The following is a 27909-nucleotide window of genomic DNA, read 5'->3' as shown; positions in this document are numbered from 1 at the left end:
GAGTCAAGGTATCAGGTTAATGTCAAGGAAAATATCACACACAGGTACATGGGTACTAACTCAGCACATCTGAGCTCCCAGGTAAAATAGGTGCTTTATTCTGATATATATGTAAGGAGGGCTGGGGGGAGGGTCTATATGGGTTGTGGGGAGTATGTAGGCAAGGGGTTACTGTGCCAGATGAGGATAAGAGCTTGTGCCTATCCCCTCTTCAGAATTGTGGAGCTTGGCCTCTGGTATGCTGGTGTTTTTTGTTAAATGCAAGTCAGTTAATAATATCTTCCTCATCCATGATTTAATTATGGCTGAGAAGGCCAACTTGGTATATATAACTAAGATCTAGTTTTGGGGAGATGGGAGGAGTTGTTCTCTCCCAGATATGCCCCCTTAGTTACTCAGTTCAGCATCAGAAGAGACTAGAGAGTTTTGGAGGATGGAGTTGCTGTAGTCTAGGAATTGCATCTTTCCTCTCCAGGCTTCCTGGACAATCTGATATATTTATACCTCTTGTGTTAGGCTCTCAGGAGTCAGGACAGAGAGCCTTCCATAAAACAAAGTCAAGGAATTCAGGATGACACCTCTGTGGAGTTTTATGGTTGCCACAGGTAGTCCTGAGTCAACCTTTCAGCGTGGAACAGCACAGAGTTCATAGGACTGAGGGAAGTTCATGAAGCCGCTTAACTGAGGCCTGATATTGATGACCTTGGGGTCACTGAAGGACTTCAGTGTGAAATTTTGCAATATGGTAGTCAGGAACAAGAAGAGCTCCATGCGGGCCAGTCCTTCTCCCACACAAATCCGCTTACCTGCAAGGGAGATGCATAAGGGAAAGTAGATCACACAGCGTCTTCAACTGTTATGCCAGCTCATATACAGCAAATATGTTGCTCCAGGAACATTGGAGCATCACCCTTTGCATAATTTCTTCTGCTTCTGATGGTCACAAGGAAGGGCAAAGTGCTCTGCAGGTCACTGTTCCCCATTAACTGGGAACCCTATGCCACATCTTCTCTGGGGCACCATAAAAGGAAGTGTAATTGAGCTCAGAGAAATGTACTTCTGAGTAAACATGAGTAGGTCTTGCATAGGATAGCACTACACATGGAAAGTGATGGTAGCACCTCTTCCCTCTCTCTCTCTCTCTCTCACTGTCACACACACACACACACACACACACTTTAGTCTGGGTCAATGTGATCTGTGCTCCTTGACATATTGATTCTTGAAAGACTATTGAAAGTGTCTGAGTTGAGTCAACCTGAGTCTGTCAACGGGACAGGAATGCAACTGGCTCTGGGCTTAGGGATGTGCAAATCAGCAAAACCTGAGCTTGCAGAAGTTCTCCAAATTCCACCTTGAAGCTTCATCCCATTCTCATGAAAATCTCTGTGTATTCTTCTCTGCATTTTTCCAAATGTAGACATCAATTGTGCACATTTTTTGTAAATGTATGCATTCATCTCCCATTGGTTAAAGCCTATTTGTATGCATTTTTCAGAAGTACACATGTTTTTGTTTTCATGTGCATTTTTCAAATGTGTGCATGCTGTTGAACATATTTTTCTTTGGTCCGTGAATCACATTGCAAGCTTGGAAATGTACAGACATCCACCAAAGATTGTGTCTGAGTATGTGTTCAGTCCAGGAAGTGCAAAGGGGGTAAACCCTGATCAAAAACAAAGAAGATTCTCATACATTCCCAGCTGTGGCTCTACGGATTGTGCACAATGTATCAATGTGGTCAAAGGTTCACATAGCTACTTCAAATGTGATGGTGTGCACACATGGTGCGCACACAAAAAGACAATGGAATCCCACCTGTGTTGCATTATGGCCAACCCAGAATGAGCCACCATAGCCAACTAGGAGTTCTCTTTACTCTTCTGCAGTCCATGTGTCAGAGTCAGTGTGCCATTCCAGTGTGGGTGGAAGCAAGGAGGAGCTGACACTGTACTTCCTCAATAAAGAAATATTAGGGAGACTGGAAAGACCTGTGTTGTCCAGGAATGGGGTAGCAATTCCAGTAGATGCTACCCAATGGGGAGGGCTGATTTTACCTGCTGAGAAGGGCATGAAGAAGTTGCTCTGCCTGAAGGTGCCATCATCATGCAAGAAATGCTGTGGGTCAAATTGTCCAGGATTTGGGAATTCTTTGCTGTCGTGCAGCACAGAGTGCAGAACAGGGTATATGGTGGTGCCCTTGGGAGAGTAAAGAAGGAGTTGGAGAACTCATCACCGAATCATAAACTCCTCATGGTGTGCTGTTCTGCAGTTGCACACTGATGTCAGTGGGGCAAATATGTTGTGTTTTGAAAGGTCCCCCCTCCCCCCTCAAAAGAGAGAGGTAACAGCAGAACTCTCTGGATGGGGAACCCCTTGGGCTAGATATTTCCCATCCCTGCTATAAGCCTTTAAGAAATGGGCTAAGCCAATTCCATTGCTTGCACAGGAACTATGGCTCTTGAAAACCAACCTTTGGGATGACATATTGCCTGAAGGGAGTGTCTCTGAGCACTGCATGGGGAAGATTCAGTGGGATGAGGGAGATGAACCTCTGGATCTCGTGAATGACAGCATCTGTGTAAGGCATTTGTCCACGATCAGCCATGCAAGGACTTCGTGTTCGGCCAACTACTCGGTCAATCTCTTCACATACTTTCTCTGTAATAGGATGAATGAAATTGAGCATCACTGCACTAACAGTCGGGAAACCTCATAGAAATCATTCCAATGCCATTGAAGGTACAACCAACATTTCATATCACATTGTACATTAAGTGGTTTGAATATTCTGATCCCATTTCAGTAACTGGTGTAGCTCATCACCATAGCCAAATGCTGTGCCTCAGCCCCAGTTATCTGTCGGTAAACAGGGAATCAGAATATGCAATAAATGAAGGAAGGAAGTTAAAAAGAGTTGTGGCACCTCACTTCTTCTGATAAGCTTTCCTGTTAGGGATGATGAGGGCGCCTTTTTTCAGTCCGGACATCCAGCAGACCACCTGTGCCTGCACCGCCCAATGCAGTCCCACCGAGCCCCTGCCCCTGCTCGAAAACACCCCCCCCCCGTGCTTGCTGAGCCACCTGCACTCACCCAGGCCCATTCTCCTGCACCATGATCTCCATGTTGTGAAAAAACATGGTGGTCGCAAAAATGTGCACATAGACTTGCATGCAAAATGGCACTGTGAATTGCCCATATTAGGGATGTACGAAAGTCACTTACCTTTTCGCAGGGGTGCTTCGCGGTGGGGGGGAGGCGCTTCGCTTCTCCCCCCGAAGTTCAGGTGAGGGGGGGGAGCCATCCCGCCTTGCCCGGCTGAAATTCAGGCCAGGGGGGGAGGCTTCCCGCCTCGCCCGGCCAAAATTCAGGCCGGGGAGAAGCGCCCCGTCTCCCCGGCCGTGAAACAAAGTCTAAAAAAACCCAACAACCCCGTGATAGGCTACATAATGATTTACGTAGCCTATCACGGCTAGATTTCCAAAGTCAGCCTTGATAGGCTACGTAAATCGTTATGTAGCCTATCACGGGTGACTTTGGAAAAAAAAAAGCGCGCGTACGCAAATGGCAGTGGCCTATGGGCACCACCATTTGCGTTCCTTATTTGATCCTGGTAGTCTACGTAAAAATTTACGTAGACTACGCCGTAGGCTTATCTTTACGTAGACTACCGGGACCAAATAAGGAACGCAAATGGCGACGCCCATAGGCCGCCGCCATTTGCGTACATGCTTTTTTTTTTCCCCGAAGTCACCCGTAATAGGCTACGTAACGATTTACGTAGCCTATCACGGCTGACTTTGGAAATCTAGCGATGATAGGCTACGTAAATCGTTACGTAGCCTGTCACGGGGTTGTTGTTTTTTTTTACACTTTGTAATGGCGGCGGCGGCGGCAGCCAGTCGGAAGACCAGCTGCCGCCCCTGATGAAAGTCCGATGAACCGCTGCCAGGACCCGCCGCCGGGAGGGACATTCGCCAAAGGTAAGTCCCATCCCGGGGGGGGGCGGGGGGCGGATAATTTCACTGCCGATTTTGGGGGGCCGAATGCGTTGGCGCTCGGCCCCTCAAAGATTCGGGGAGCAATTCTCCACCATCCCTAGCCCATATACGCCAGATTACAGGTGTAAATAGCCAATTTATGAGTATAATGTTGCGTATATGGGCAATTTGTGGAGCCATTTTGCGTGTAAGTCTATGTGCACATTTTTGCGATCATCATGTTTTTTCACAACATGGTGATTGTGGTGCAGAAGGATGGGCCCGGGTGAGTGCAGGTGGCATGGTGAGCAGGCGTGGAGCTTGAGTGCAGGTCTGGGGGCATGCGAGCAGAGGCATGGTCTAGGCAGGGTCCCGGAGAACCCAGATGAGGGGGGCGCCCATCCATCCCTATTTCCTGTTCCTCATCTTTTTGTCTTAAGCACTTGTTTTCCACATTTCATGTGCTACTATGCCCCATTTCATCCCCATGGCAGACATTTTGTGATTGTGCCCATGAGACTCTCCCAAAATTCAAAATGTGCCCACCGGCCAAAAAGGTTTGTAAGCCCCTGCCCTACGTCATCCCAACTTCACAATACAAGTCTGTATGGAGTCACTCAGGGCAGCTAAACTGTCATCCCATGTTGATCTGATGACTTTGTTTTGACATGGAGAAGCTGAAGGTAGGGATGTCACGGGAGTCTGAGAAGGGGGTGGAATCCGATGGACTAACCCCCCATTCCACTCAGCCTCCCAGACCCCACTTACTGGGCCCGCTCACTGAGCACTTGCATGGGACATGAGCAACCAGAGGCTGTCTGTCCCCTTATTGAGCTGCCATTTTGCATAAAAATGATGGCTCAGGGTTTCCTGGGTATCTAATGTTACATAAATGGCAGCCGTAAAGGGGGCATTTATGCACCGTTACAGGTGTGAATGGTCCATTTTTGCCTGGAATGTTACATACCCGGAAACCCCTGAGCTGCCATTTTTATGCAAAATGGCTGCTCACTAAGAGCACGGGGGGGGGGAGGCAGCTCTTGCTGGGCACTCATTGGGTGTTCCAGTGGCTTGCGTGGCAAGCGGGGAGTGTGTGTGTGTGGCAACAGCACAGTGAGTGCCCGATGAAACCGGGAGGAGGCGAGTCTGTCGATTGCTAGCTGAAAGGTGAAAAGGGAACTTAATTGAGACTGTGGGATGCAGGAGTAGGGATGTCAGAGAAACCTGCTGTGGATTCAGATGAGGCCAGATTCTTTGGAATCCGGCCTCAGGAATCCACAGCGGATTGGGAACACTTACCTCTGCTCCAGGAGGACTGGAGGCAGAGCGGCACTCGGCTGCTTCTTGCCAGCCAGAGCCGTTTGCCTCCTCCCTGTCCCTGCCAATAGCCATGTCTTTTAAAAAAAAAGGCGATCGCGAGGATGTGTCCGTAGACTTATACGCAAATAGGGTCATGAATCTTGCATATAAGTCTATGTGTTCTAAGTCTATCAGCACCTCCTGCTGATCGCCTTTTTTTTAAAGACATGGCAAACGGCAGAAAGAGGGAGGATGCAAACAGCCCTGGCTGGCAGGAGGGAAGGTAAGTGGCCCCCAAGCCCCCAAGCCGGTCCCCCCCCCAGAATCCAAGTGGAGCGGATCTGCTCTGGAGGATTCTGGGGGGGAGGAACGGATCACCTCCCCCCCCCCATGGATTCCCCACCAGAACAGACAGTGAGGAATCCATACACCCCTATGCAGAAGCAGGATTTATTATACCTTGTATCTCTGGGTATTTCAGGAGAATCAAGAGCCCGTATCTTAGTGTGGTGCTGGTTGTCTCGGTCCCTGCCTCAAACAAGTCAAGGGCGGTGATGACCAAATTGTCAATGCTGAACTCAGAGGCACCATTCTGTTTCTCCTGGAGAAACATGTAGCACAATCAAGAGAGTCAATATAATTATGCTCAAGAAAATGTTATATTGGAACAACATAAGAATCAACAAAAAAATAAAACTAGTAAGTTAAATACATCCTACCAGGAATACAGGATTACAAATCATAGGATTTTTAAAGTTATTTTTTAAAGAGGTCTTCATGTTTGCCCATTGTGTGTTAGAACATGGCCTAAAACAATACTGAAATTGATCCAGATAATCAATCTCATCCAAGAATGCCTGGTGTTGCACAGCAAACACTCACTCAAGCACCTTGCTCAAGTATGGGGTATTTGTTAAGGTGAGAAATTGCTGGCACCTAGTTCCCTCCCCCTTTGGACTGTTGTTGTGTGTGGGCAGAAAAATAGTTTAGCTGCTCGTACTTTCTATAAGGCTGGATTAAGAGGTGTTAAACCGAACATGAACAAAAAGGTCTGATGGACAGCCAGAAAACACTGATTCCATTTTGGGGCATCACATTTAGGGAATCTTTTGCAAAGATGAAGTAGTCACCCCCTGCAGAACAAGGGCTGTATTTGATCCTGGGCACAACAATTATGACCCATGAAGGTGATGCGGACAAGCTTCCAAACAATAGAAGGGGGTGACAAAGATTATTAATGGGGGTGGTCCTAGACAGCTCCTGTAAGGATGAACCAGAGCAGCAGTGTCTAGCTTTTCTGGGTTGATGGGCATATTTGGAATTTTGAGAGTATCATGGGCACTCTCACAAAAGGGCTGCCATGGGGGGTTGACCATTCCTAAAATGGCTGCTGTGGTGGACATGTGTGGTCACAAAACACTAATTTATTAGAAGGCAACCTGGTGAGACTAAAAGAAAAGTAACTTCCCAAAGAAGTTTGAAGTTTTAAATTGGTATTAGCTAGCTTAATGATTTAATATGTTTTTAGCTATTTAATTTATTTATTGTTTTACACTGTTTAAATTGATTTTATCTGTATGCTGCCCTGAGATCCTAATGATATAGGGTGGGATACGACTGTTTTAAATAAATAAAATAAAAAATTATCATGGAGGTTTATAAAATGTGTATTTTTAGATTGAAATACATATAAAATGTTGATGATTTTTTGTGTGGATGTTTTATTTTAAACAAACACAGATCAATGTGGAAATGGGAGTTACAAATAGGGTTGGCGGAGAATTTCTCCACGAATCTTCGGGAGGCCGAGTGCTGACGCATTTGGCCCCCCTACAGTGTTGGGGAAATTCTCCGCCAGCCCCCCGCCCCCCCCGGGATGGGACTTAACTTCGGCGAATGTCCCTCTCGGCGGCGGATCCTGGCGGCGTTTCGGCGGTGTTTCGGCGGGGGCGGCGGCCGGTCTCCCATTGCAAAAAAAAAAAGTAAAGTAAAAAAAACCAACACACACCCGTGATAGGCTACGTAACGATTTACGTAGCCTATCACAGCTAGATTTCCAAAGTCAGCCGTGATAGGCTATGTAAATCGTCACGTAGCCTATCACGGGTGACTTTGAAAAAAAAAAGCGCGTACGCAAATGGCGGTTCCCATGGGGACCGCCATTTGCATTCCTTATTTTGGCATGTCTAGTCTACATAAAGATTTACGTAGACTATGGCGAAAATAAGGGAACGCTATTTGCGTTGCCCTTATTTTCGCCGTAGTCTATGTAAATCTTTACATAGACTAGACGTGCCAAAATAAGGAACGCAAATGGCGGTTCCCATGGGGACCGCCATTTGCATTCCTTATTTTGGCACGTCTAGTCTACATAAAGATTTACGTAGACTACGGCGAAAATAAGGGAACGCTATTTGCGTTGCCCTTATTTTCACCGTAGTCTATGTAAATCTTTACGTAGACTAGACGTGCCAAAATAAGGAACGCAAATGGCGGTCCCCATGGGAACCGCCATTTGCGTACGTGCTTTTTTTTTTTGAAAGTCACCCGTGATAGGCTACGTGACGATTTACATAGCCTATCACGGCTGACTTTGGAAATCTAGCCGTGATAGGCTACGTAAATCGTTACGTAGCCTATCACGGGTGTGTGTGTGTGTGTTTTACTTTTTTTTTCGCGGCCAGGTAGACGGGGTGCTCCTACCCAGCCTGAGTTTCGGCTGGGCAAGGCAGGGCGCCTCCCCCCCCTCGCCTGAAGTTTGGGGGGAGAACCGAAGCGCCTCCCCCCCACCACGAAGTGAGCTGCAGGATGAGGTAAGTCCCTTTCATCCATCCCTAGTTACGAATGAAGTGATGCTGTTTCCCGCCTCCCAGCTGAGCAGAGCAGAGCAGAGCAAGCTGCTCCAGCTGGTCCAGGGACTACAGAAGCAGGCAAGCTCCCAGAGAGCGAGCGAACAGAGCGAGCGAACAGGGGGAGCAAACAGGAGTTAGCCAGGGGAGTTGCAGTGGTAGAGGAGACAGAGGAGACAGAGGCTAAGAGGTAAGTGGGTTGCAGGAAGCCCAGAGGGCTGCCTTTTATCATTCTGATTGGCTGTGAGCTCACCAGGTGCTTCTGAGAGCTCCAACTGAATTGGAGGGGTGTGGCCTGAGTACTCCCAGCAGCTGACTGGGCGGGAAGCTTCAGTCTGTTTCCCGCCTCCCAGTTGAGCAGAGCAGAGCAAGCTGCTCCAGCTGGTCCAGGGACTACAGAAGCAGGCAAGCTCCCAGAGAGCGAGCGAACAGGGGGAGCAAACAGGAGTTGGCCAGGGGAGTTCGGCAGGGGAGGTCAAGGGGGAGGCCCCTAACATTTTTTTAAATTATTTTTATTTTTTATTTTAACTAACTTTTTTCCATTTATTTGTCTTGTAACACACACTTTCACACCAGTGGGACTCTGCTTTTAACCTCTACTGAGTAGAGGAGCAGGCACAGGCTAGTCTAGAACAATCACAAAGCTAGACACAAAAAGGGAAAAGAGGCTATGGAAGGACAAGACTCTCCAGTGGTGGTGACCTGCAAAGTGTGTGCAATGTTTGTTTTCTTGCCTGAGAACAACATAGCCTACACCTGCAACAAGTGCAAGTTGATCACGCTGCTGGAGGAAAAAGTGGACTGGAGTGGTGACTGTCAACCCTCCAGGGAATAAGAGAACACGAAGAGTTCTTGGATAGAATGGGGGAACTACAGCAGCAAAGGGCAGACCAGAAGCTTGAAGAGCAACAGCAAGATGAGGCAGTGGGAAATGCTGAGGTGAAGAAAAATGGAATAGAGGATACTCCTTGGAAAAGGGTGACAGTTAGGAGAAGAAGAACTAGACGCCACTCTGCACCAGTGGAAGCAGTGGAGCTGTGGAACCGATTCCAAGTACTTGCGGATGAGACTGGAGGACAGCCTGCAGAGGAAGAATCACAGGGGAACCTGCATGAGAGTGAGCAAGAGGCTAAAGGTCAGTCAAACAGAGGCGATGAAACCCAGGCCTACAAGAAGAAGAAGAGAAGAGTGGTAGTAGTGGGAGACTCCTTGCTGCGTGGGATCAAGACCCAGGTATGTCGCGAAGACCCATGGGCTTGCCAGGTATGTTGTCTCCCATGAGGACAGATTAGAGACGTGACTGAAAGGTTGCCTGCACTCACAAAGCCCACTGACAGGTATCCCTTTCTTCTCATCCATGTGGGAACAAATGATACCGCCAACCGGAGCTACGAAGAGATCACATCAGGCTTTGAAGCTTTGGGAAGGAAACTCATGAACTTTGGGGCCCAGATAGTTTTCTCATCCATCCTTCCAGTAGTTAGAAGAGGGATAGAAAGGGAACGAAAAATACTCTGGGTGAATGACTGGCTACAAATGTGGCGCCTACGAGAGAGATTTGGATTCTGGGACCACGGGCTATACTTCCTGGAAGATGGGCTGTTGGCTAGGGATGGGTTGCACCTCACAAAGGCTGGGAAGACTGTGTTTGGCCACAGCATGAAGAACATCATCAGGAGGGCTTTAAACTGAATCCTACGGGGAAGGGAGATGTAATGTTGGGGGTAACAATGGACATAGGCTCATGCACTGCAATGGAGAGAACAGCTCTGATAGCGCCCAATCATAGTCTTCAGACACATGTAGGAAGAAAGCCAGACTATGAAGCACATTGTCTTCGATGTCTATATACTAATGCCCAGAGTATGGGAAACAAACAGAACAAACTTGAACTCTTAATACAAGAGGGAAATTATGACCTGATAGGTATAACTGAGACTTGGTGGGATTACTCTCATGACTGGAATACAGCAATGGAAGGATATAACTTGTTCAAAAAGAACAGGAAGAACAGAAAGGGAGGCGGGGTTGCACTGTATGTGAAAAATACATATCTCTGCACAGAAATACAGGAGGATGACCTTGGCAGCCCCATCGAGAGCATCTGGGTTGAAATAAATGGAGCAAAGAATAAAAGGAACCTGGTGGTCGGAGTCTACTACCGGCCACCCAATCAAGGAGAAGACAAGGATGAAACTTTTGAAAAGCAAATAGCCAGTGTTTTAAGGAAGCATGATGTAGTAGTAATGGGGGACTTCAATTTCCCCGATATTTGTTGGGAGACAAATTCTGCAAAACATGGCCCCTCCAGGAAATTCCTGACTTATGTGGCGGATAACTTCCTCCTACAGAAAGTAGAGGAAGGAACTAGAGGATCGGCTATCCTTGACTTGATCCTAACCAACAGAGATGACTTAGTGGATAAAGTAGCAGTTATAGGAACTCTGGGGAAAAGCGACCATGTTGTACTTGAGTTCTTGGTTCTAAGGGAAGCAAAAGCCGAGTGTAGTCAAAAGCGTATCCTGGATTTTAGGAAAGCTGATTTTCATAAACTCAGAACAATGATCAGTAAGGTCCCATGGCAAGCGATGCTAGTGAGAAAAGGAGTCCAAGATGGGTGGGAGCTTTTAAAAAAGGAAATTCTCAAGGCACAGTCACAAGCAATTCCAACAAGAAGGAAAGGTGGAAGACAACAGAAGAAGCCGATGTGGCTTCACAAAAAGCTTAGGGATGACCTGAAAACAAAAAAGGACACATATAGGAAGTGGAAAGAAGGCCAAGTAACAAAGGAAGAGTACAGGCAGATAGCACAGAATTGCAGAGATGGCGTCAGGAAGGCTAAAGCTGAGAATGAGCTGAGGTTAGCAAGGGATGTTAAAAACAACAAAAAGGCTTTCTTCAGCTACATGCATAGTGAAAGGCAGAGGAAAGAAATGGTGGTTCAGCTATTAAACAAGTATGGCAAAACGATAACAGATGACAAAGAAAAGGCAGAGGTGCTCAATTCCTACTTTGGCTCAGTCTTCTCCCAAAAGAGGGTCTATGACCCCCCTGGCAAAGGCAAAGTACAGGCTGAAGGGGCAGGATTGCAGCTTGAGATCGACAGGCATATGGTCAAGGAACACCTCATTACTTTGAATGAGTTCAAATCTCCAGGGCCAGATGAACTGCATCCTAGAGTCATAAAGGAACTGGCAGAAGAACTCTCAGAACCGCTGTCTATTCTCTTTGAGAAATCATGGAGGACGAGGGAAGTGCCAAATGACTGGAGGAGGGCTAACGTTGTCCCTATCTTCAAAAAGGGTAAAAAGGAGGAACCTGGGAACTACAGACCAGTCAGTCTGACATCAATCCCTGGGAAAATTTTGGAGCAGATCATAAAGCAATCCATCTGGAAGCACCTTGACAACAATGCCGTGATTACTCGAAGCCAACATGGATTTGTCAAAAACAAGTCCTGCCAGACAAATCTGATCTCATTTTTTGATCAAGTAACCTCCCTTGTAGACCATGGGAATGCTGTAGACATCATATACCTCGACTTCAGCAAAGCTTTCGACAAAGTGCCCCATGATATCCTGATGAGCAAACTAGCTCGAAGTGGGCTAGATGAAACAACGATCCGGTGGATCCACAGTTGGCTACAGAATCGGACTCAAAGAGTGCTTATCAATGGGACCTTCTCAAACTGGGGAGAGGTAACGAGCGGGGTACCGCAGGGCTCAGTCCTGGGCCCAGTGCTCTTCAACATTTTTATGAATGACTTGGAGGAGGAGGTGCAGGGAATGCTGATCAAATTTTCAGATGACACCAAATTGGGAGGGATAGCTAATACTTTGGAAGACAGAAACAAAATTCAAAGTGATCTGGATAGACTGGAGCGCTGGGCAGAAAACAACAGAATGACATTTAACAGGGACAAATGCCAAGTTCTGCACTTAGGAAAAAGAAACCAAATGCACAGTTACAAGATGGGGGATACGTGGCTCAACCACACTACAAGCGAGAAGGATCTTGGAATTGTTGTCGATCACAAGCTGAATATGAGCCAACAATGTGATGTGGCTGCAAAAAAGGCAAATGCTCTTTTGGGCTGCATTCATAGAAGCATCGCTTCCAAATCCCGGGAAGTACTAGTTCCCCTCTACTCAGCACTGGTTAGGCCTCCTCTGGAGTACTGTGTCCAGTTCTGGGCACCACCCTTTAAGAAGGATGCAGACAAACTGGAGAGGGTTCAGAGGAGGGCAACAAAGATGATCAGGGGACTGGAAACAAAGCCCTATGTGGAGAGACTGAAAGAACTGGGCATGTTTAGCCTTGAGAAGAGAAGACTGAGGGGAGATATGATAGCACTCTTCAAGTACTTGAAAGGTTGTCACAGAGAAGAAGGCCAGGATCTCTTCTCGATCATCCCAGAGTGCAGGACATGGAATAATGGGCTCAAGTTACAGGAAGCCAGATTCCGGCTGAACATCAGGAAAAACGTCCTGACTGTAAGAGCAATACAACAATGGAACCAATTCCCTAGGGAGGTGGTGGGCTCTCCCACACTGGAGGCCTTCAAGACGAGGCTGGACAGCCATCTGTCAGGGATGCTCTGACTTAGATTCCTGCACTGAGCAGGGGGTTGGACTCGATGGCCTTGTAGGCCCCTTCCAACCCTACTATTCTGTGATTCTATGATTCTATAAGAGTCTGATCTGTTCATCCCTAGCCTCACCCCCGGAGACCCCAGCATTCTGTTCCTCTTGCAAGCCTGCTAGAATGGCTTCTGTGATTCCATGGCACCATCTAAGCTTTCTTGGATCTTAACCCCTGCCTGGCTCTGATGATGTATCTGTGGTGTGGTCCACTTAAACTGACAGTCAGCTCTCCTGTCTCCCAGAGCCCAACTCCGGGCAGGGCTCTGCCTTGCTGAGACTGGACATCCCTACTTTCGACTACAGCAGGTGTGCACAACCTGTGGTGTGCGGGTGACATGTAGCCCTAGACTGTGGTTGTGCAGCAGCCTCCACCCACTTGGTCCCTGCGGCACGGAAAGAAACAGTGTTATTGGCAGTACTGGGAGAATAAACAGGGAGATGTGGCGGGGAAGCTTTCTTCAACTCTAAGCTGTGAAAACCCTGTTCTTATCTCTGATGAGTAATCAGTGATAAGAGTAATTTAAAGGCATTTAAACTTAAAATACCCTGCTCTTTAAATACTTTTAAAAGTATTTAAAGACCAGTATATTTCAACTTAAAATACCCATACCTTTAAAATTTAAAGGCATTTAAAGAACAGTGTATTTAAAAATGCCTTATAAATCACTCTTATCTCCAGTCAGTGATTGAAGATAAGAATTGGGTTCTCCCTGAAAAAAAGCCTCCTCTCACCCATCCCCGTTACCCCAATGTGGACCACTCCCTGAAACCTGTTGGACTGGGCTTACGTCTGAGTAGATATGCATAGAATTGTGCTGTGTTTTGTGTTCAGATTGGCAAGAATTACTTTCATATGTGGATGTGTCTGCATCTACAGCTCCCAGCCCTGAAGTATACCCTAGATGTGGCCCTAAGGGCCTAAAAAGGTGTGCACCCCTCAACTAACCTTAATGTTGAAGAAGAACTTCCTGACTACAAGAAACATCAGCCACAGGGAAAGCTGTCCAAAGGGAAGGCCAAGGAATCTCCTACCTTGGAAGTTTTCTCAAACAGGCTAGGCAAGGCTTTGTTAGGGAAGCTTCAGGTGTCGGATACACTGTCTTGACGATTCTTTGGTTTTGCCTTACCTGATCCATTTTAATGCAAAAGCAATCAATAAAATCCCGAGGTGTGCTGGGGTCCAGAGTAGTCCTGTGCTCTTTAAACTCCTCTAAAACAAACTCTTTCTGCATTGCACTGTTTTTCATCACTCTGTGGTGAGGCCCAGGGATGTAGTCCATGAAAGAGGGGAGAAGATTGTAGAGCTAAAGGGAACAGCAGAAGAGACACATCATCAATTCCAATAATTCTCTCTTTTGATGGGGCAGCTGCAGATAAACTGAATGTCAATATCAGGCCATAGCCAATTGGCTCTGCATCTCAAATACATTTGGATGGCCGGAGGTCCTTTATTCTGGAGGAGCAAGTGCACACACCCATTCTAACACAAGGACACAATGGGGGTCCCAGCCTGAGACATCAAACATTGGGGGTATTTTTCATATATGTGTGTGTGTATATGTGTATGTGTATGTATGTGTGTGTGTGTGTGTGTGTGTGTGTGTATGTATGTGTGTATATATATATATATATATATATATATATATTCAGAGCTAGGGATGGACAGACTCCCTGGAGTCTGTGATCAGTGGGTGCTTGAGCAGCCCCCACAGCCACTAACCCGCATGACCCAGCTGTGTGAGCCCCTGTAGGGCTCGGAGAGCTGTCTGGGAGTGTGCCACAGCTGCCCACTCCTCCATGAGAGCTGCCATCTTTTGCGCAAGATGGGGCTCTATATTTTCATATATGGACCCCGCTCACTGAGTCCTGGGGCACTGACGGATCCAAGCATCGAGTGCCCCAGAGCTCAGCAAGTGGATGGGAGTGCCATGGCACCCCAGTACTCTCGCCCTGGCCTCCTCGGGACGAGGCCAGGGCGAGAGCACTGGGGGATGGCTGCACCAAGATCCTTCCTTCCCATGATGGTTGTTAAAGAAGCCCTTGACAGCTGATGTGGGGAGGAAGGGCCTCGGTGGCCCCCCAGCGCTCTCACCCTGGCCTCCTCGGGAGGAGGATGGTGCCAACTTCCATCCTTTGTCTGGAAGATGGCAGAGAGGAGGGGTGTCTCACATGGCTTAGTGGGCAGGCGGGTGAGCAGGGAGGCTTGTGTGCTGGTCCAGGCCACGAGAGCTGGGGGGGGGGCAGCCTGTTGAGCTCTCCCCAACCCCAGATGGAGATGGATTCATCCATCCCTAGGTGGACGGGTCCAGAAAGTCCCAGCTGCTCGTGTGGCTCAGCAGGCAGGGGCAGCTGCTGGCTGAGCTGGATTTGGGGGGGAGGGATGAGTGGATGGGAGTCTGATGGACTCCCAGACCCAGTCGGGCACCTGCGCCATCCCTATTCAGATCCAATGTTGTTCTCCTGAAAACTGAACACCCAGACTGTCACTCATCTCTCTCCCAAAGGTCATGGATGAAGATATCAGAATTCTAGTCCTATCTTTTCTTTTTCTTGTTCATTGCATCCTTATTCTGTACTACTTAGTATAGTACAGGAAGCCATGCTTGAACACAAAAGAAGAAGGAGACTCTTTCTAGATGAGAACACCCTTTTAGGATGAAGGTGTGATGCAGTGGAGTCTGGTATCTCTGATGTCAGTGGAACGGTAACTCCGCTCCAGGTTTCAGTCAGAAGCAGTCAGAAATGCAAGGGACCTTGCATAGCTCCTATAGAGTTCTGACAGGTTCTGACTAAAACCTGGAGTGGATTCACTGCTCCACGGACATCGTAGCCACCTGCCTCTACTGGTGTGATGTGTAAATTGTAGCCTGCCTGCAGTGATACCCAAACACAAAGCAAAATTCCTGTTCTTCAGGAATCCACCCCACCCCCCCAAAGCCATTCCAGCCCACTGCCCTGTGAGCAGGAGAGGAAGAGGAAGTAAACTGTCACTATCACCATGTCTTCAAATAGGCTTTTAAAACAATCTTAATTATATGCATCCTTCCTCCCTTTCTATTTCTTATTGCATGTCTGTAATGATTTAAATTTAGATTGTAAGCTTGAGGTCAGGGACTGTCATGTTACTTATCTTTGTAAGCTGTTCTAGGAGCCATTTTGGCTAAAGGGTAGGGTATAAATGCTGCAACAACAACAACAACAACAACAACTAAATAAACAAACAAATAAATAAATTGGTGAGGCACTCTATACATAAAATCCATAATAATATTCCATGCAAAAGTAAATTTTAGACTACATGAAAAGGGCCTTTGGCTGGAGGATGGCACCTACATGTCCCCAAGCTGAGCATGAAAGCTGGAAGTTGTTGTCTGATAAGGCCATAAAGGCTCGAAACTTCTTGTCATTGTATTCATATCGTTTCCCAAAGACAATGGCACAGATGACATTGGAGGGGGCACAGCTGATCAGGAAGGTTGGATCAAAGGGCTTCCCTGAAAGTGAAAAAAAGAATAATACAGCCCCAGTCCATCTTTAAAGCAATCAAAGGCAACATTGGCTGGTAGCCTCAGTCAGACAGGGAACTCACTCTCTGTCTCGTGTATGTTTTACAAATAATTCTGGATGGCTTCCAGTTCTGTAGGCCTCAATCTCCCCCCCCCCCATGTCACCTGAGAGAATGCTAGAGTTATGCAGGTTCCAGTCAGCAAATTAGAATCATAGAATAGTATAGTAGGGTTGGAAGGGGCCTATAAGACCACTGAGTCCAACCCCCTGCTCAGTGCAGGAATCCAAGTCAGAGCATCCCTGACAGATGGCTGTCCAGCCTCGTCTTGAACGCCTCCAGCATGGGAGAGCCCACCACCTCCCCAGGTAATTCGTTCCATTGGCGTATTGCTCTAACAGTCAGGAAGTTTTTCCTGATGTTCAGCCAGAATCTGGTTTCCTGTCACTTGAGCCCATGATTCCGTGTCCTGCACTCTGGGATGATTGAGAAGAGATCCTGGCCTTCCTCTCTGTGACAACCTTTCAAGTACTTGAAGAGCACTATCATATCTCCCCTCAGTCTTCTCTTCTCAAGGCTAAACACACCCAGTTGTTTGCCCAAATGGTTGTCCTTTGGCATAAATAATCCCATAATAACTGAAATAGTACCTGCATGACTTGCTGAGGAACATGAGTGGGATGGTGATATTGCACTCATGTCCTCCTTGTGGGATTCCCACAGGCAGCTGATTGGCCACCATGCGGATATAGGGTGCTGCCCTAAACTGAGTCAGACCGTTGGTTCATCGAGCCCAGTACTGTTGACACTGACTGGCAGCGGCTCGCCACGGTTTCAGGCAGGAGTTTTTCTACCCCTACTGGAGATGCTGGAGATCAAACCTGGGACTTCCTGCATGCAAAGTATGTCCTCTAAGCTATGACTAGATATACTCTTGGTCTAATCCAGCCAGGCTCTTATGTTCTTCCCTCTTACAGCCCATATGAACCTGGATTTCTTTGGGGTGTGGGGGGAAGAGAGCCTGCATGTGGTCCCTTTTCCATTCAGGATATGTAGTTGGTTTGGACTTGGATTGTGGCTTTATCAGCTGTGGCTCTTGAAATAAATCAGCTTACCACTGAGATAGGTCACCCACATGCAAACATTGCAGGTCTGATTGACACTTTGTTTGGCGTGTACTTTAAACCAAGCACCTTGAACTTAGCTTTGTGTGGCAAATCTGAGGTTTTTGCACAATAACACATGATTCTGAGGCCATTTGTTATTTTACTGTATGCCACATAAAGTTAATGACTAGATGGGTTTGCTTTAACATCAACAAAAAAACAAACAGACAAGGATTGGCAAACAAGTACAATCCTTACAAACAAGTAGCAAATCTCCACAGTGATACCACAGCCAGTTTCACCTCCTGACAGAAAATACCAAGGCTCTGGGTGAAGCACCTGAGCAGGGACAGTCACCTGGAAGAGGCAGTCATATGGAACTAGCCCAAGACTAAGACAGGTACAGTTTCCTGAGGTTGGTACCTAACATCAGGGGTTGGCAGAAAGTAGGCAGGGCTCTATCAGTAAACTACTGGATCGCTTGCAGTAGATCAGAGAAAAGGTTCCTGACTCCCAATAGTTCATCTCTATTTTTCAAGAAGCAGTAGGGATGTCACAAGAGTCCATGGAGTGTGTATGTGTGGAGTCAAAAGTACTCCCCCTTTTCCACCGTCCTGGACCCCACTCAATGAGCAGCCCATGCTCATTGACTGGCAGCTGCACATCTGACCTAGTGAGTCATCATGGTTGGAACAGTGGCTGCTTGGCCACCTCCAGTTAGGAAACAGAGTGTACATGGCACTGAAAAGGCCCTTTTTGCACAGCATTACAGGTGAGAATGGAGCATTCACGCCTGTAATGTTGCGTAAAAGGGAACTTCGTGGCTGTCAAGTATGCAACATTACCTACCTGGAAGTTCATGAACAGCCACTGTTGCACACAATGGTGGCTTGCTAGGGAGGATGGGGAGCCCCACAGCTTCATCGGGCCCTTCCCAGGCTGCACCGAAGCTCTCATGGCATTGCAAGTAGGGGTGGGCAGAGACAAGTGTCTGGCGAACCTGGGCAAGGGTGAGTCCATCTATTCATAAGGAGGAGCGACTTTGGCTCCAGGCACCACCACTGAGGCCATGTGGAGGCCTTTTCTCTGCCCTCCAATTAAGCAGTGATGCTCATACCAGACTTGGGTGGAGGGCTTTGCAAGGCCTCATCAGTAGGACACCACGTTACTAGGCAGACAGCTCCTTTGTCCTTAGATTGGGGTGATCTTTTGTCATCACTGAGAGTGTGCTCTGTTCTACTCAGTGCTGCAAGATGTCCCAGCCCAGTTCCGCATTGTAATTGTTCTCTCTCTCTTCACGTTCACTTTCTCCTCCACCTTCAGCATCACTGCAGCTAGCTAATTATGCCGCTCATTGCCCCTTGACTTCATCCCCATCACAGCTAATTCTGAGAAATGTGAATACCAGAGGATAACTGTGTTCTGGTTCACATATTAATAAAAGATGTGTGATTTTTTGCTTAGTCCGTATCCAAAAGTGAACTGAAAGAAACTCTTCCGCATCCCAAGGAAACACAGTGCAGGGGTGGAAGGAGGTGCCTTTAAGGCAGGCTGCTTGCTTAACTAAACCTAAGGAGATGATGGGCAGCAGCTACCCACCATGTGTGTCCTGGAACCTTTCCGTCAGACATTGGGCTTCTTTCTGGACCCTCTCCTCAATGCTTTTCCTTCCCATTCCAAATTTACGCAGAGTGGTGATGGTAAAACGCCGGAGCTGCTTCCATCTCTCTCCATTGCTGGATATAATTCCTGGGAAAGGGAAGAGGCGGTTGAAATGAAGGGACAGACTGGGGCTGGGGAAGAGTGATGGTGGTGGTGTTGGTGGTGGAGGAGGAGGGGAAGGGGGAGGGGGAGGGGAAGGAGGACTGGAGGAGCTTGGAACCACAGGGATCCTTTATTATTGATGCCAAATGAACCAGAGGTTTGGAGTCTTGGTGCTTCCTTGTTAATTGAACACCAGCTCGATATTCTTCTCACCAATATATGTATCCTCCTACTGCCCATTAGGGATGGTTGAATCTGTCAGTTTCACTTTCTCCAAGTTTCAGATTTTTAAAATCTCACGTTCGTTCTCCCTCTTGAGTATGAGGAACATCATGGATTTTGCTAAATCCTTATCAAAAACGAACTGAAATGAAATCCTCACCCATCTGCACAAGCCAAATTCAGTTGGTACAGCTATTCCCAGCATGGGAAGGACCATGATGTACATGTCTGCTATGTAGCTGTTAAAGATGGGAAGCTTATCAGAGAATGGTAGTGGTGACCATAATTCAGCACACAAGGATGCAAACCAGATTTCTAAGAGCTAAGCACTCAAAGCCCTGACCCTGGATAGAAATATCCATCCATTTTTGTTTCTCCCACATCTGATGTTCCTTAACCTCAAGTACTTTCGCCCCAAATGTGGAGAGCTTTACCAATTTTGGTAAATTCTTTTCAAAACTGAACTGATGCAAAATCCTCACACATCCCTACCCATCCCCAGAACCAGCATCAAATACCTAGCCCCTTGTTGATTTTGTCAATTATTGGCAGGCTTCCTCTAGCTGCAAATTCATCTCCACGGTCAATCAGGGCTTCCTTCATTGCATCATAGCCGTAGAGCACCACAACATGTTCTGCTCCCCAAAACAGTGTAAACACAGGGCCATACTTCTCACTTAGCTGAGGAAAGACAAATAATGAAGCACATTAAACAAGAGTTCAGCAGTTTTGGAGGTAGAGGGAGCACTGAGTGTTCCCAGGTGGAAGCAGAAGGTGGGGACGCATCCAAATGGGTGAGAGTTATACACGTTCTGCCAACTGCTGTAGCAGTGCCTGCTTTCTTCCACTATGGACATATGGCCAATTCATTTCAGTTTGTTTTTGACCAGCATTTACCCAGGAAACTAAACCTGAGAGCACTGCTGCCCCTGGATGTTTTCACCACTTTGGAAAGTGGGGAGCAGGCATAACAAGGCCCTGGTCAGCTTGTAGGGCTAAATTCTGTGATATTCTGAGGGAGAGCAATTAGTCTCCAATTCAGAAGGAAGTCCATGGATGTGGGAAGACATTCACCACCAATTAAAAACAGCATGTGCTTTGTCAGGCTGAAATACAAGTCTTTCCATCTCTTCTCAAGCAGCCATTTTTGCTTATTTAAAATACTTAGGGATGGATGGACTCACCTCTGTCCAGGGTGCGGGGGAGCTTGATGACCCCCCCCCATGCTTGCACAGCCCGGACCTGCTCAGCGAGCCTCCCTGCTCACTCCATCCCCTAAGCAATGTGAGCCAACCTTCCTCTGTGTGCCAAGGACTCCAGCACTCGAACCATTGTGCTTTATGCAGGAGGAGAGGGCTAGAGCACTTGGGGCTGCAAGGCTCCTCCTTCCCCTGACAGCTGTCAAGGGCTTCCTTGACAGATGCAGAGGTAGGACGAGTCTTCTGCACCACTCCAACCTGCTGGCCAAGCTCTGGGTTGCTTGGCAGCCGGGTCTTTCAGTGCCCCATGGATCAGCAAGAGGGGTCTAGGGGTCTGGGTGTGTGGGACCACCAGGATCAACCCATGCACTCATGACATCGCTAAAAATACTTTAGCACAAACTTATTTCAGTACCTCCAGAAAGAAAAGCATCAGCCTTGATGTCTCGGTGCTATGAACATTTATTTCCATTAAACTGATTTACCAGTACTATCCTATGCATGTCTACTCAAAAGCAAATCCCATTGGGGGCAGAATCCAATGGTGTACGTAAGCTTTTGCCATGCCCTACCAATTCCTATCTGCAACTGGGACCCACAGCTTGTTGAAGGAAGATTTATTGCTTCTAGGGCATGAAGCAGTAAATGGATGAAAGCACTAATTTCTGGAACAGAGCAGGTCAGCGGGGACCACATAAGGCATCTCGGCCAGCCTGCCCCGATTGAGAAATGGGTGTTTCTGCTCGTTTCAGTGCTTCCTCTAGGGAGTGTTGTGAACTTCCTGCTAATCTGGTATTAAAAGGGTTAACAATGAGTAAAGATGGCTGATCTGATCTGGAATGGTAGAAGGACCTGAGTCAGGGTTTGGAGAGATGTACAAGAAGAGCCCCTAAAAGAGACGAGGATCATAACCAGTTTTATAGTCTAGACTCTTGACCCCTGGGCGAGAAGACCTTGAAGTTTGATTCTATGGTAAATGATATTATTTCACTAACTGAGACTCTAACTAAGATTTTGCAGGACTGTCTTTGAGGGAAAAAAAATGCAGCTGTCTCTACAAGCGGATTCACCGAGCTTGCTCAAGGCCACGATGTGCTGGCAGAGTGTCTAAGGGAGATGAACAGAAGAACTGAGCATGCTCCGATGCCTACTACGAGGAGGAAAAGTACTCGATGCTAGTTGAGTGGGGAAGTGTAGCCCTGAGCACGAGCGACAACTAGGAGGAGGTGTTTGGGCTCATATGACCAAAAATGGCCAAAGATGACTGAGAGTTCAAAGAAGATATACCAGAGAGAAATGAGTCAGTCAAGATAACATGCCCAGATGGCAGACTTTGGGTCATATTTTGAGTCATTTCAAAGTAACCCATTTGTAATGGTGCCAGACATGTTCCCCAGACACATGAAATTGTGGGAGATAGATGACACACCTTGCTTCTGATTGGTGAGCAAATGCTCTAACCACCTGCACTCCATTTTGTTTGGAAGATGATTGTCTCATTGCTCCTTGGCCCCACCTTTGACCAGGAGAGGGGTATACAAGTATAGGTAATGAGAGCTCCTTGTTGCTCTGGTTCCTGCTGCCTCCAATTCACTTCACTTTTTCTGCTGTGCCACCAGACACAAGGATTTGGGTAACTATGGACCTCTTTCGACTCTTAGACTTTGGAACTTAGGATATTTTCTGAAAGTAGAACATAGAATTATTTCTGAGTTTAGGACTTAGAGTGCTTTCTAAGCTGGAGACTTGGAGTTTATTTCTGAGGAGGGGATTTGGAATCCCATCATCAGAAGTGGCAAATGGAATTATTTCCACGTCTTGGGTTTTCCTATCACTCTGAGCCCTACCTCTGTTCTTCATATGCCTAGAAGAACTTAGTAATGCTTTAGTATAGCTATTGTATTCAAGTAAGATGCAGGAGGAGGTGATGGGAGGGTTAACACTTAGTTTAGGTTGTTTTAGTTTAGCTTTGAACTGCAAGTAGTAAACTGGAGAAAGTTGGAAGGAGGAGTCATAACAATGGCAGAAGCTCAAGCCATTATTTTATTGGCCAAGTTCATAATACCAGCTTTGGCAATTGTAATTCTCTTGACTAATCTTCTATTATTGCATTATGTTTCCCTGTAATTGTAGAGAACTTTTCTAATGCACATATAACCACCAGTGCCACTTGCTTTATTTTGTATTTTTCTGAAATAAAGCCTTGAATAGATTTCAATTTACAGTTTTGTCTGTAGTGATGTCTGCCTGTTGGGATTATTAGCTTGGTTACCCACCGGGGTGCTTCGGACCCCTTTGGTGCAAGTTCTGAGGTTAAACAGGACCGAATTTACACTGCCCAGAGAGCATTGGCTATCAGGCGGTATAGAAATGAAATAAGTAAATTAGTAAATAAAGAAAGAAAGAAATAAGCACTAAATTGCTGTTGTGCAATTGCTCCTCCTGCAATGGAATTGGTCAGACCCACCGCTTGTGCAACAGAATCAGAGGGGTGGAAGAGAATTGCTGGCACCGCAAGTGCCCAGTTGGATTCTTCCCTGGATCTAGGATTTCAGCCTGTCAGCCTGAAACCTTTCATCAACTGACAGCCTTGAGGCTTTGCCTTCACACTCCCAAAGTGCCCAGTTCTTGCTATTGCCAATTCCTCCCAAGGGGTAATGCATTTCCTTGCCACTTTGAGCCTCTTCAGTAACTAGTATTGTCTATCCATTAACTTATTTCTTCTTTCCCTCAATTTTCTTCCTGGATAAAGTGGTTCCTTTTCCATTAGAAAAGTCCAAAGGGGTGTTTTGGGGGTGGGACCCCACAAAATCAGCAGTACTCTAACTTACTAATGCACTTTTGAATTTGGAGGATCATTGATTTGAGATTATTCCTCCACGCATTCCTGGGTGTTCTAGTTTCAGGCAGCTCTCCAAATTTTCTTCTTAGTCTGGAAGAATAAACTCTTGAGATGTGTTGCTGCCACTGTGTGTGTGTGTGTATGTGTGTGTGTGGGAGAGAGAGAGAGAGAGAGAGAGAGAGAAGAAGAAGGGCCAGTTCACACAGTCTGGGTACAGGATTCCATACTGAGGGAACTAAGAGGGAATTTGACAAAAGTTTTGCATGTATGTGAAATTAACTTTCTTTGCCCTTTGGTATTTTCAGATGTCCATGTGTTATCTGTTTGTTTTTACACACACAGACACTGTTAACAACTTCCTACAGTTTGGTGTTGGTGGTGAGGGGGAATGGACCTTGGCATTTTTTTATTTTTTTTAGTGAGTGCCTTGAATCATTTGGCATGACCCTCAAGTAACTAAACTTAACTGCATGTAACTGAAAAAAAATTGCATACTGCTTTCATGTTAACCTTAGGAAAGGTTGGAGGAAAACAGTTGGGGAGTAGAGCTTGGCGAGTTTTCACCAGCTTGCCCACCTGGACTCTGGATTGCAGATCCCTGGGCTTGCCCAAATCCATACATGCCGAGTTGGGCAAGCTCTCAGTTGTCTGCTTCTTTTAATTTGCACAAATCACGATTTGTGCAAAATCGCAGGTATAAATATTTACGAAAATCGCAATTTGTGCAAAATTGCAGCAGTAAATAGTGCAGTTTGTGCAAAATTGCCAGCATAAATGGCCATTTATGCTGGCAATTTTGTGCAAATTGTGCTATTTAACGGCATGATTTAACAAATTGTGATTTCTGTAAATATTGATACTGCAATTTTGCACAAATCACAGCTGGTAGATTTTTTAATTAAGGCTTGGGCAGGGGACAGAAACGGCCTTGGTCGCCTTGGTGGATGATATGAGGAGGGCTCTGGATAGGGGTGAATACTCCTTCCTTGTTCTCCTCGACCTCTCAGCGGCTTTTGATACCGTTGACCATGGTATCCTCCTGGACCGCCTGGAGGGGTTGGGCATTGGACACACCATATTGTGGTGGTTCCGGTCCTTCCTCTCTGTCAGGTACCAGAGGGTAGCACCGGGAGAGGAGGTTTCAGACCTGTGGCCACTCACTTGTGGGGTGCCACAGGGTTTCATCCTCTCCCCGATGCTATTTAACATCTATGTGAAGCCACTGGGGGCTATCATCAGGAGGTTTGGGGTGCAGTGTCATCAATATGCGGATGACACGCAGCTCTACCTCTCATTCAAATCTTCACCAAGGTTGGCCGTAGAATCCCTGTCCAAATGTCTGAAGACAGTGAGTGGCTGGATGGGGAGGAATAAGCTGAAGCTGAACCCTGACAAGACCGAGGTACTTTTGGTGGGAGACAAGAGGAGGCTAGGGGATGTTGACCTGGTGTTGAATGGGGTACGGCTACCCTTGAAAGACCAGGTCCGCAGCCTGGGGGTCATTTTAGACTCCCAGCTGTCCATGGAGGCTCAGGTGTCAGCTGTGAGCCGGACAGCACTGTATCAACTCCATCTGATACGGCGGCTGCGCCCCTTCCTTCCCAACCATCTGCTCCCATCGGTAGTACATGCCCTGATCTCCTCTCGTTTAGACTACTGTAATGCGCTCTACGTGGGGTTACCCTTGAAGACGGTTCAGAAACTGCAGCTGGTACAGAACGCGGTGGCTTGCCTGATTAAAGGCAGCTGCCGGCAAGATCACATCACTCCAGTGCTGAAGGAGTTGCACTGGTTACCAGTTGTTCTCCGGGCCAAATTCAAGGTGTTGGTTTTGACCTTTAAAACCCTATACGGTTCCAGCCCAGCCTATCTTAAGGAGCGCCTCCAGCAGCACCAGACAGGCCGCTTAACAAGATCAGCTTCGGATGGCCTTCTCTCTGTCCCATCAGCCAGGACAGCTAGACTGGTGGGGACGAGGGAGAGGGCCTTTTCTGTGGTGTCCCCCACTCTGTGGAACTCCCTCCCTAGGGAACTCCATCATGGCCCCTCTTTAATGAGCTTCCGTCATGCATTAAAAACGTGGTTGTTCAGGCAGGCATTTGGGGTGGGTTAGGGTATTTTAGAAAATGTTTTTATTGTAGAATTTTATTGGTTTAAACTGTTTTATTGTATGTTGTACATCGCCCAGAGTGGCTGGGTGACCAGCCAGATGGGAGATTAATAAATTTAATAATAAATAAATAAATAAATTTTAAAAAGGCTGGCAAGTCCTGAGTTTCAGGAGATGACCCACCACTCGGCTTGCAAATGCTCACCAAGTCAGGGGCGCCACAGGGATCCATTATGCCAGAAGTGAAGAGGATTTCCCCGTGACAGCCATCCCTAGTTAACCTCTGCCTCCAGTTCCCTGCCTTTCCCCTGTCATTTCCCCATGTCAAATTTTAGATGTAATCTCCTTGGGGCAAAGGCCTGTCCTCTTATGCTCTGTAGAGTGCCATGCATGATGATGGCACTATGTATGAATAAATCAGTATGGTGTAGTGGCAAGAGTGTTGGACTGGGAGCTGGGAGATCCGGGTTCTAGTCCCCACTCGGCCATGGAAGCTCACTGGGTGACTTTGGGCCAGTCACACACTCTCAGCCCAACCTACCTCACAGGGTTGTTGTTGTGAGGATAAAATGGAGAGGAGGAGGATAATGTAAGCCGCCTTGGGTTCCTTGCAAGAGGAATAAAGGCGGGATATAAATGCAATAATAAATAAATAAATCAACCACCAGGAGGAGAAGGCACAAGCGAGGTAAAAATACCAGAAATGGTTGTGAAATGAAATAAATTGAAACTCAATTATCTCTGGCCAAAGCAGTGAAATGAAAGCAAACTAGCGACTGGGTAATACCCATACACGTTTCACGGCTGTTGAGGATGACATTCCTCAACTTACCACATGGAGACTCTGAGGCAAGTTGTTTGTCTTCACCTGCAGAATGTTCCCTACGATGGGCAGAGGAAATGGGCCAGGTGGCAGGTTCTGCTTTCCGGGCTTCCTGCTCCTGACTGCAAGGAAAAGAAGGCAAGAGATACAGAATACCAGGAACAGTGCTAGTGTCCCCAAAGGCTCCATAGCAGTGGCCAGCCGTGAGTGGAACCACCCTGGAGACTACCGTGATGAAGTTCATTTGTGATCCGTGATCTTAACCTTATATTATTCTATGTACCCCGTGAAGCCCAGCTATGGGTGCATGCTAGCCAATGGGAATTGTTGATTTCTCTGAGTAAATAAGATTAAGCATTAAGCAGATCAGCTTTGTCTTGACATGATATTCTCTGGACTTCACTCTGTGTTTATTGATTGATTCCCAAGGCAATTCTAACTGTGTTTTTGCTGTGCACAGCCTGTTCCTGCTGTGGGCAAAAGCAATGGATGGGAGAGATGGAATTTGATCCATGCCAGTGTTGTACCTGCCTGATAGAAATTTTTATTTATTTAAAATATGTCTAGGCTGGCTTTCAGGGCAGGAGCTGTCTCAAGGTGATGTCCAACAATAAAATACAGATAATGAAATTCATTTTGTAAAAAAACTGATGCGGTAATAAAAGCAGCAAGAGTTCCACAAAACAGCAAACATCAGCAAAAGACAGAAGGTACAGCACAATTGCAGCTATAACCCAGCCTGATCAAACATAATCAGGGGAAGTCCAAAAATAAAGATTTAAGTTTTTCCTGTTCTGTCTATGTGCAGATGTTCTGTGTGTTTGTTGGGGATGGGGAGTGTGTCTTGAAGTAGCATCCCCGCTTGATCTTTCTATGGAAAAAAACCCATAAAGATAAATTATTCTTATTCATTTCATTTCTATAACACCCCATAGGCAAAGCCTATGGGGCTGCCTTTGAAGATGGTAGAAACTCCAGCGTGTGCAGAATGCAGCTGCTGGAGTATTGATGGGGGCGAGGCAATTTGATCACATAATGCCTATACTGCACCAGCTGCAGTTGTTACTGGTGCATTTCTGAACCCAGTTCAAAATGCTGGTTTTGACCTTCAAAGCCTTAAATAGTTTGGGACCAAGTTACATGAAGGACCGCCTTCACCCATATCAGCCCACCCACACTTTAAGATCAGAAAGAGAGGCCCTTCTCATTTGCCCACCCATTGCAGCAGTCAGGTGGGTGATCACATGGAAGAGGGCCTTCTCTGCAGTGGCCCTACGCCTTTGGAACAAGCTGCCATCTGAGGTCAGCCATGTTTTGTCATTGCAGACTGTTAAAAAGGCCTTGAAAACATATTATTTTACCTTGGCCATCTTGTGGTATGACTGATATTGTTGCTGTTACTGCTGTTAACAGTGTTGCTGGTGTTATTGTTGGCTTCCATCGTTGTTTTTATTGTTGTTACGTTTTTATTACTTTTAATATTTTAACAGTGTTTATGTATTTTATTGCTGTAAACTGCCTTTATTGCTATTTATAAATAAATAAAAAAGAAATACAGGAACAGGA

At 46.7% G+C, this 27909-nt stretch overlaps 2 protein-coding genes across 3 annotated transcripts in view; both read right to left on the bottom strand.

Moving 5' to 3' along the window:
• The window catches only part of LOC146346576 (uncharacterized), a 78216-nt gene that overhangs the window by 6453 nt on the left and 43854 nt on the right, over nucleotides 1–27909 (bottom strand). The gene's annotated exons all lie outside the window — the stretch shown is intronic.
• Nucleotides 47–27909, bottom strand: LOC146346578 (cytochrome P450 2C19-like). Of its 2 annotated transcripts, XM_084848732.1 has the most exons (9): nucleotides 26353–26585; nucleotides 19888–20050; nucleotides 18983–19132; nucleotides 16106–16266; nucleotides 13900–14076; nucleotides 5740–5881; nucleotides 2474–2661; nucleotides 2058–2199; nucleotides 47–806 (listed from the first exon to the last, which is right to left on the bottom strand). In XM_084848732.1, exons 1-9 carry the CDS (start codon nucleotides 26530–26532, stop codon nucleotides 625–627), a joined length of 1485 nt encoding a protein of 494 aa, XP_084704858.1. In that variant the 5' UTR covers nucleotides 26533–26585; the 3' UTR covers nucleotides 47–624. The 2 variants fall into 2 exon arrangements, with proteins under 2 accessions (XP_084704858.1, XP_084704859.1); XM_084848733.1 differs by lacking the exon at nucleotides 19888–20050 and having other exon boundaries at nucleotides 26353–27909.

This window comes from Heloderma suspectum, chromosome 4, assembly GCF_057233095.1.
Source record: "Heloderma suspectum isolate Gila_16-S chromosome 4, 16-S_ref, whole genome shotgun sequence".
Lineage (NCBI taxonomy): Eukaryota > Metazoa > Chordata > Lepidosauria > Squamata > Helodermatidae > Heloderma > Heloderma suspectum.
This window is presented reverse-complemented; position numbering and strand designations above follow the sequence as displayed.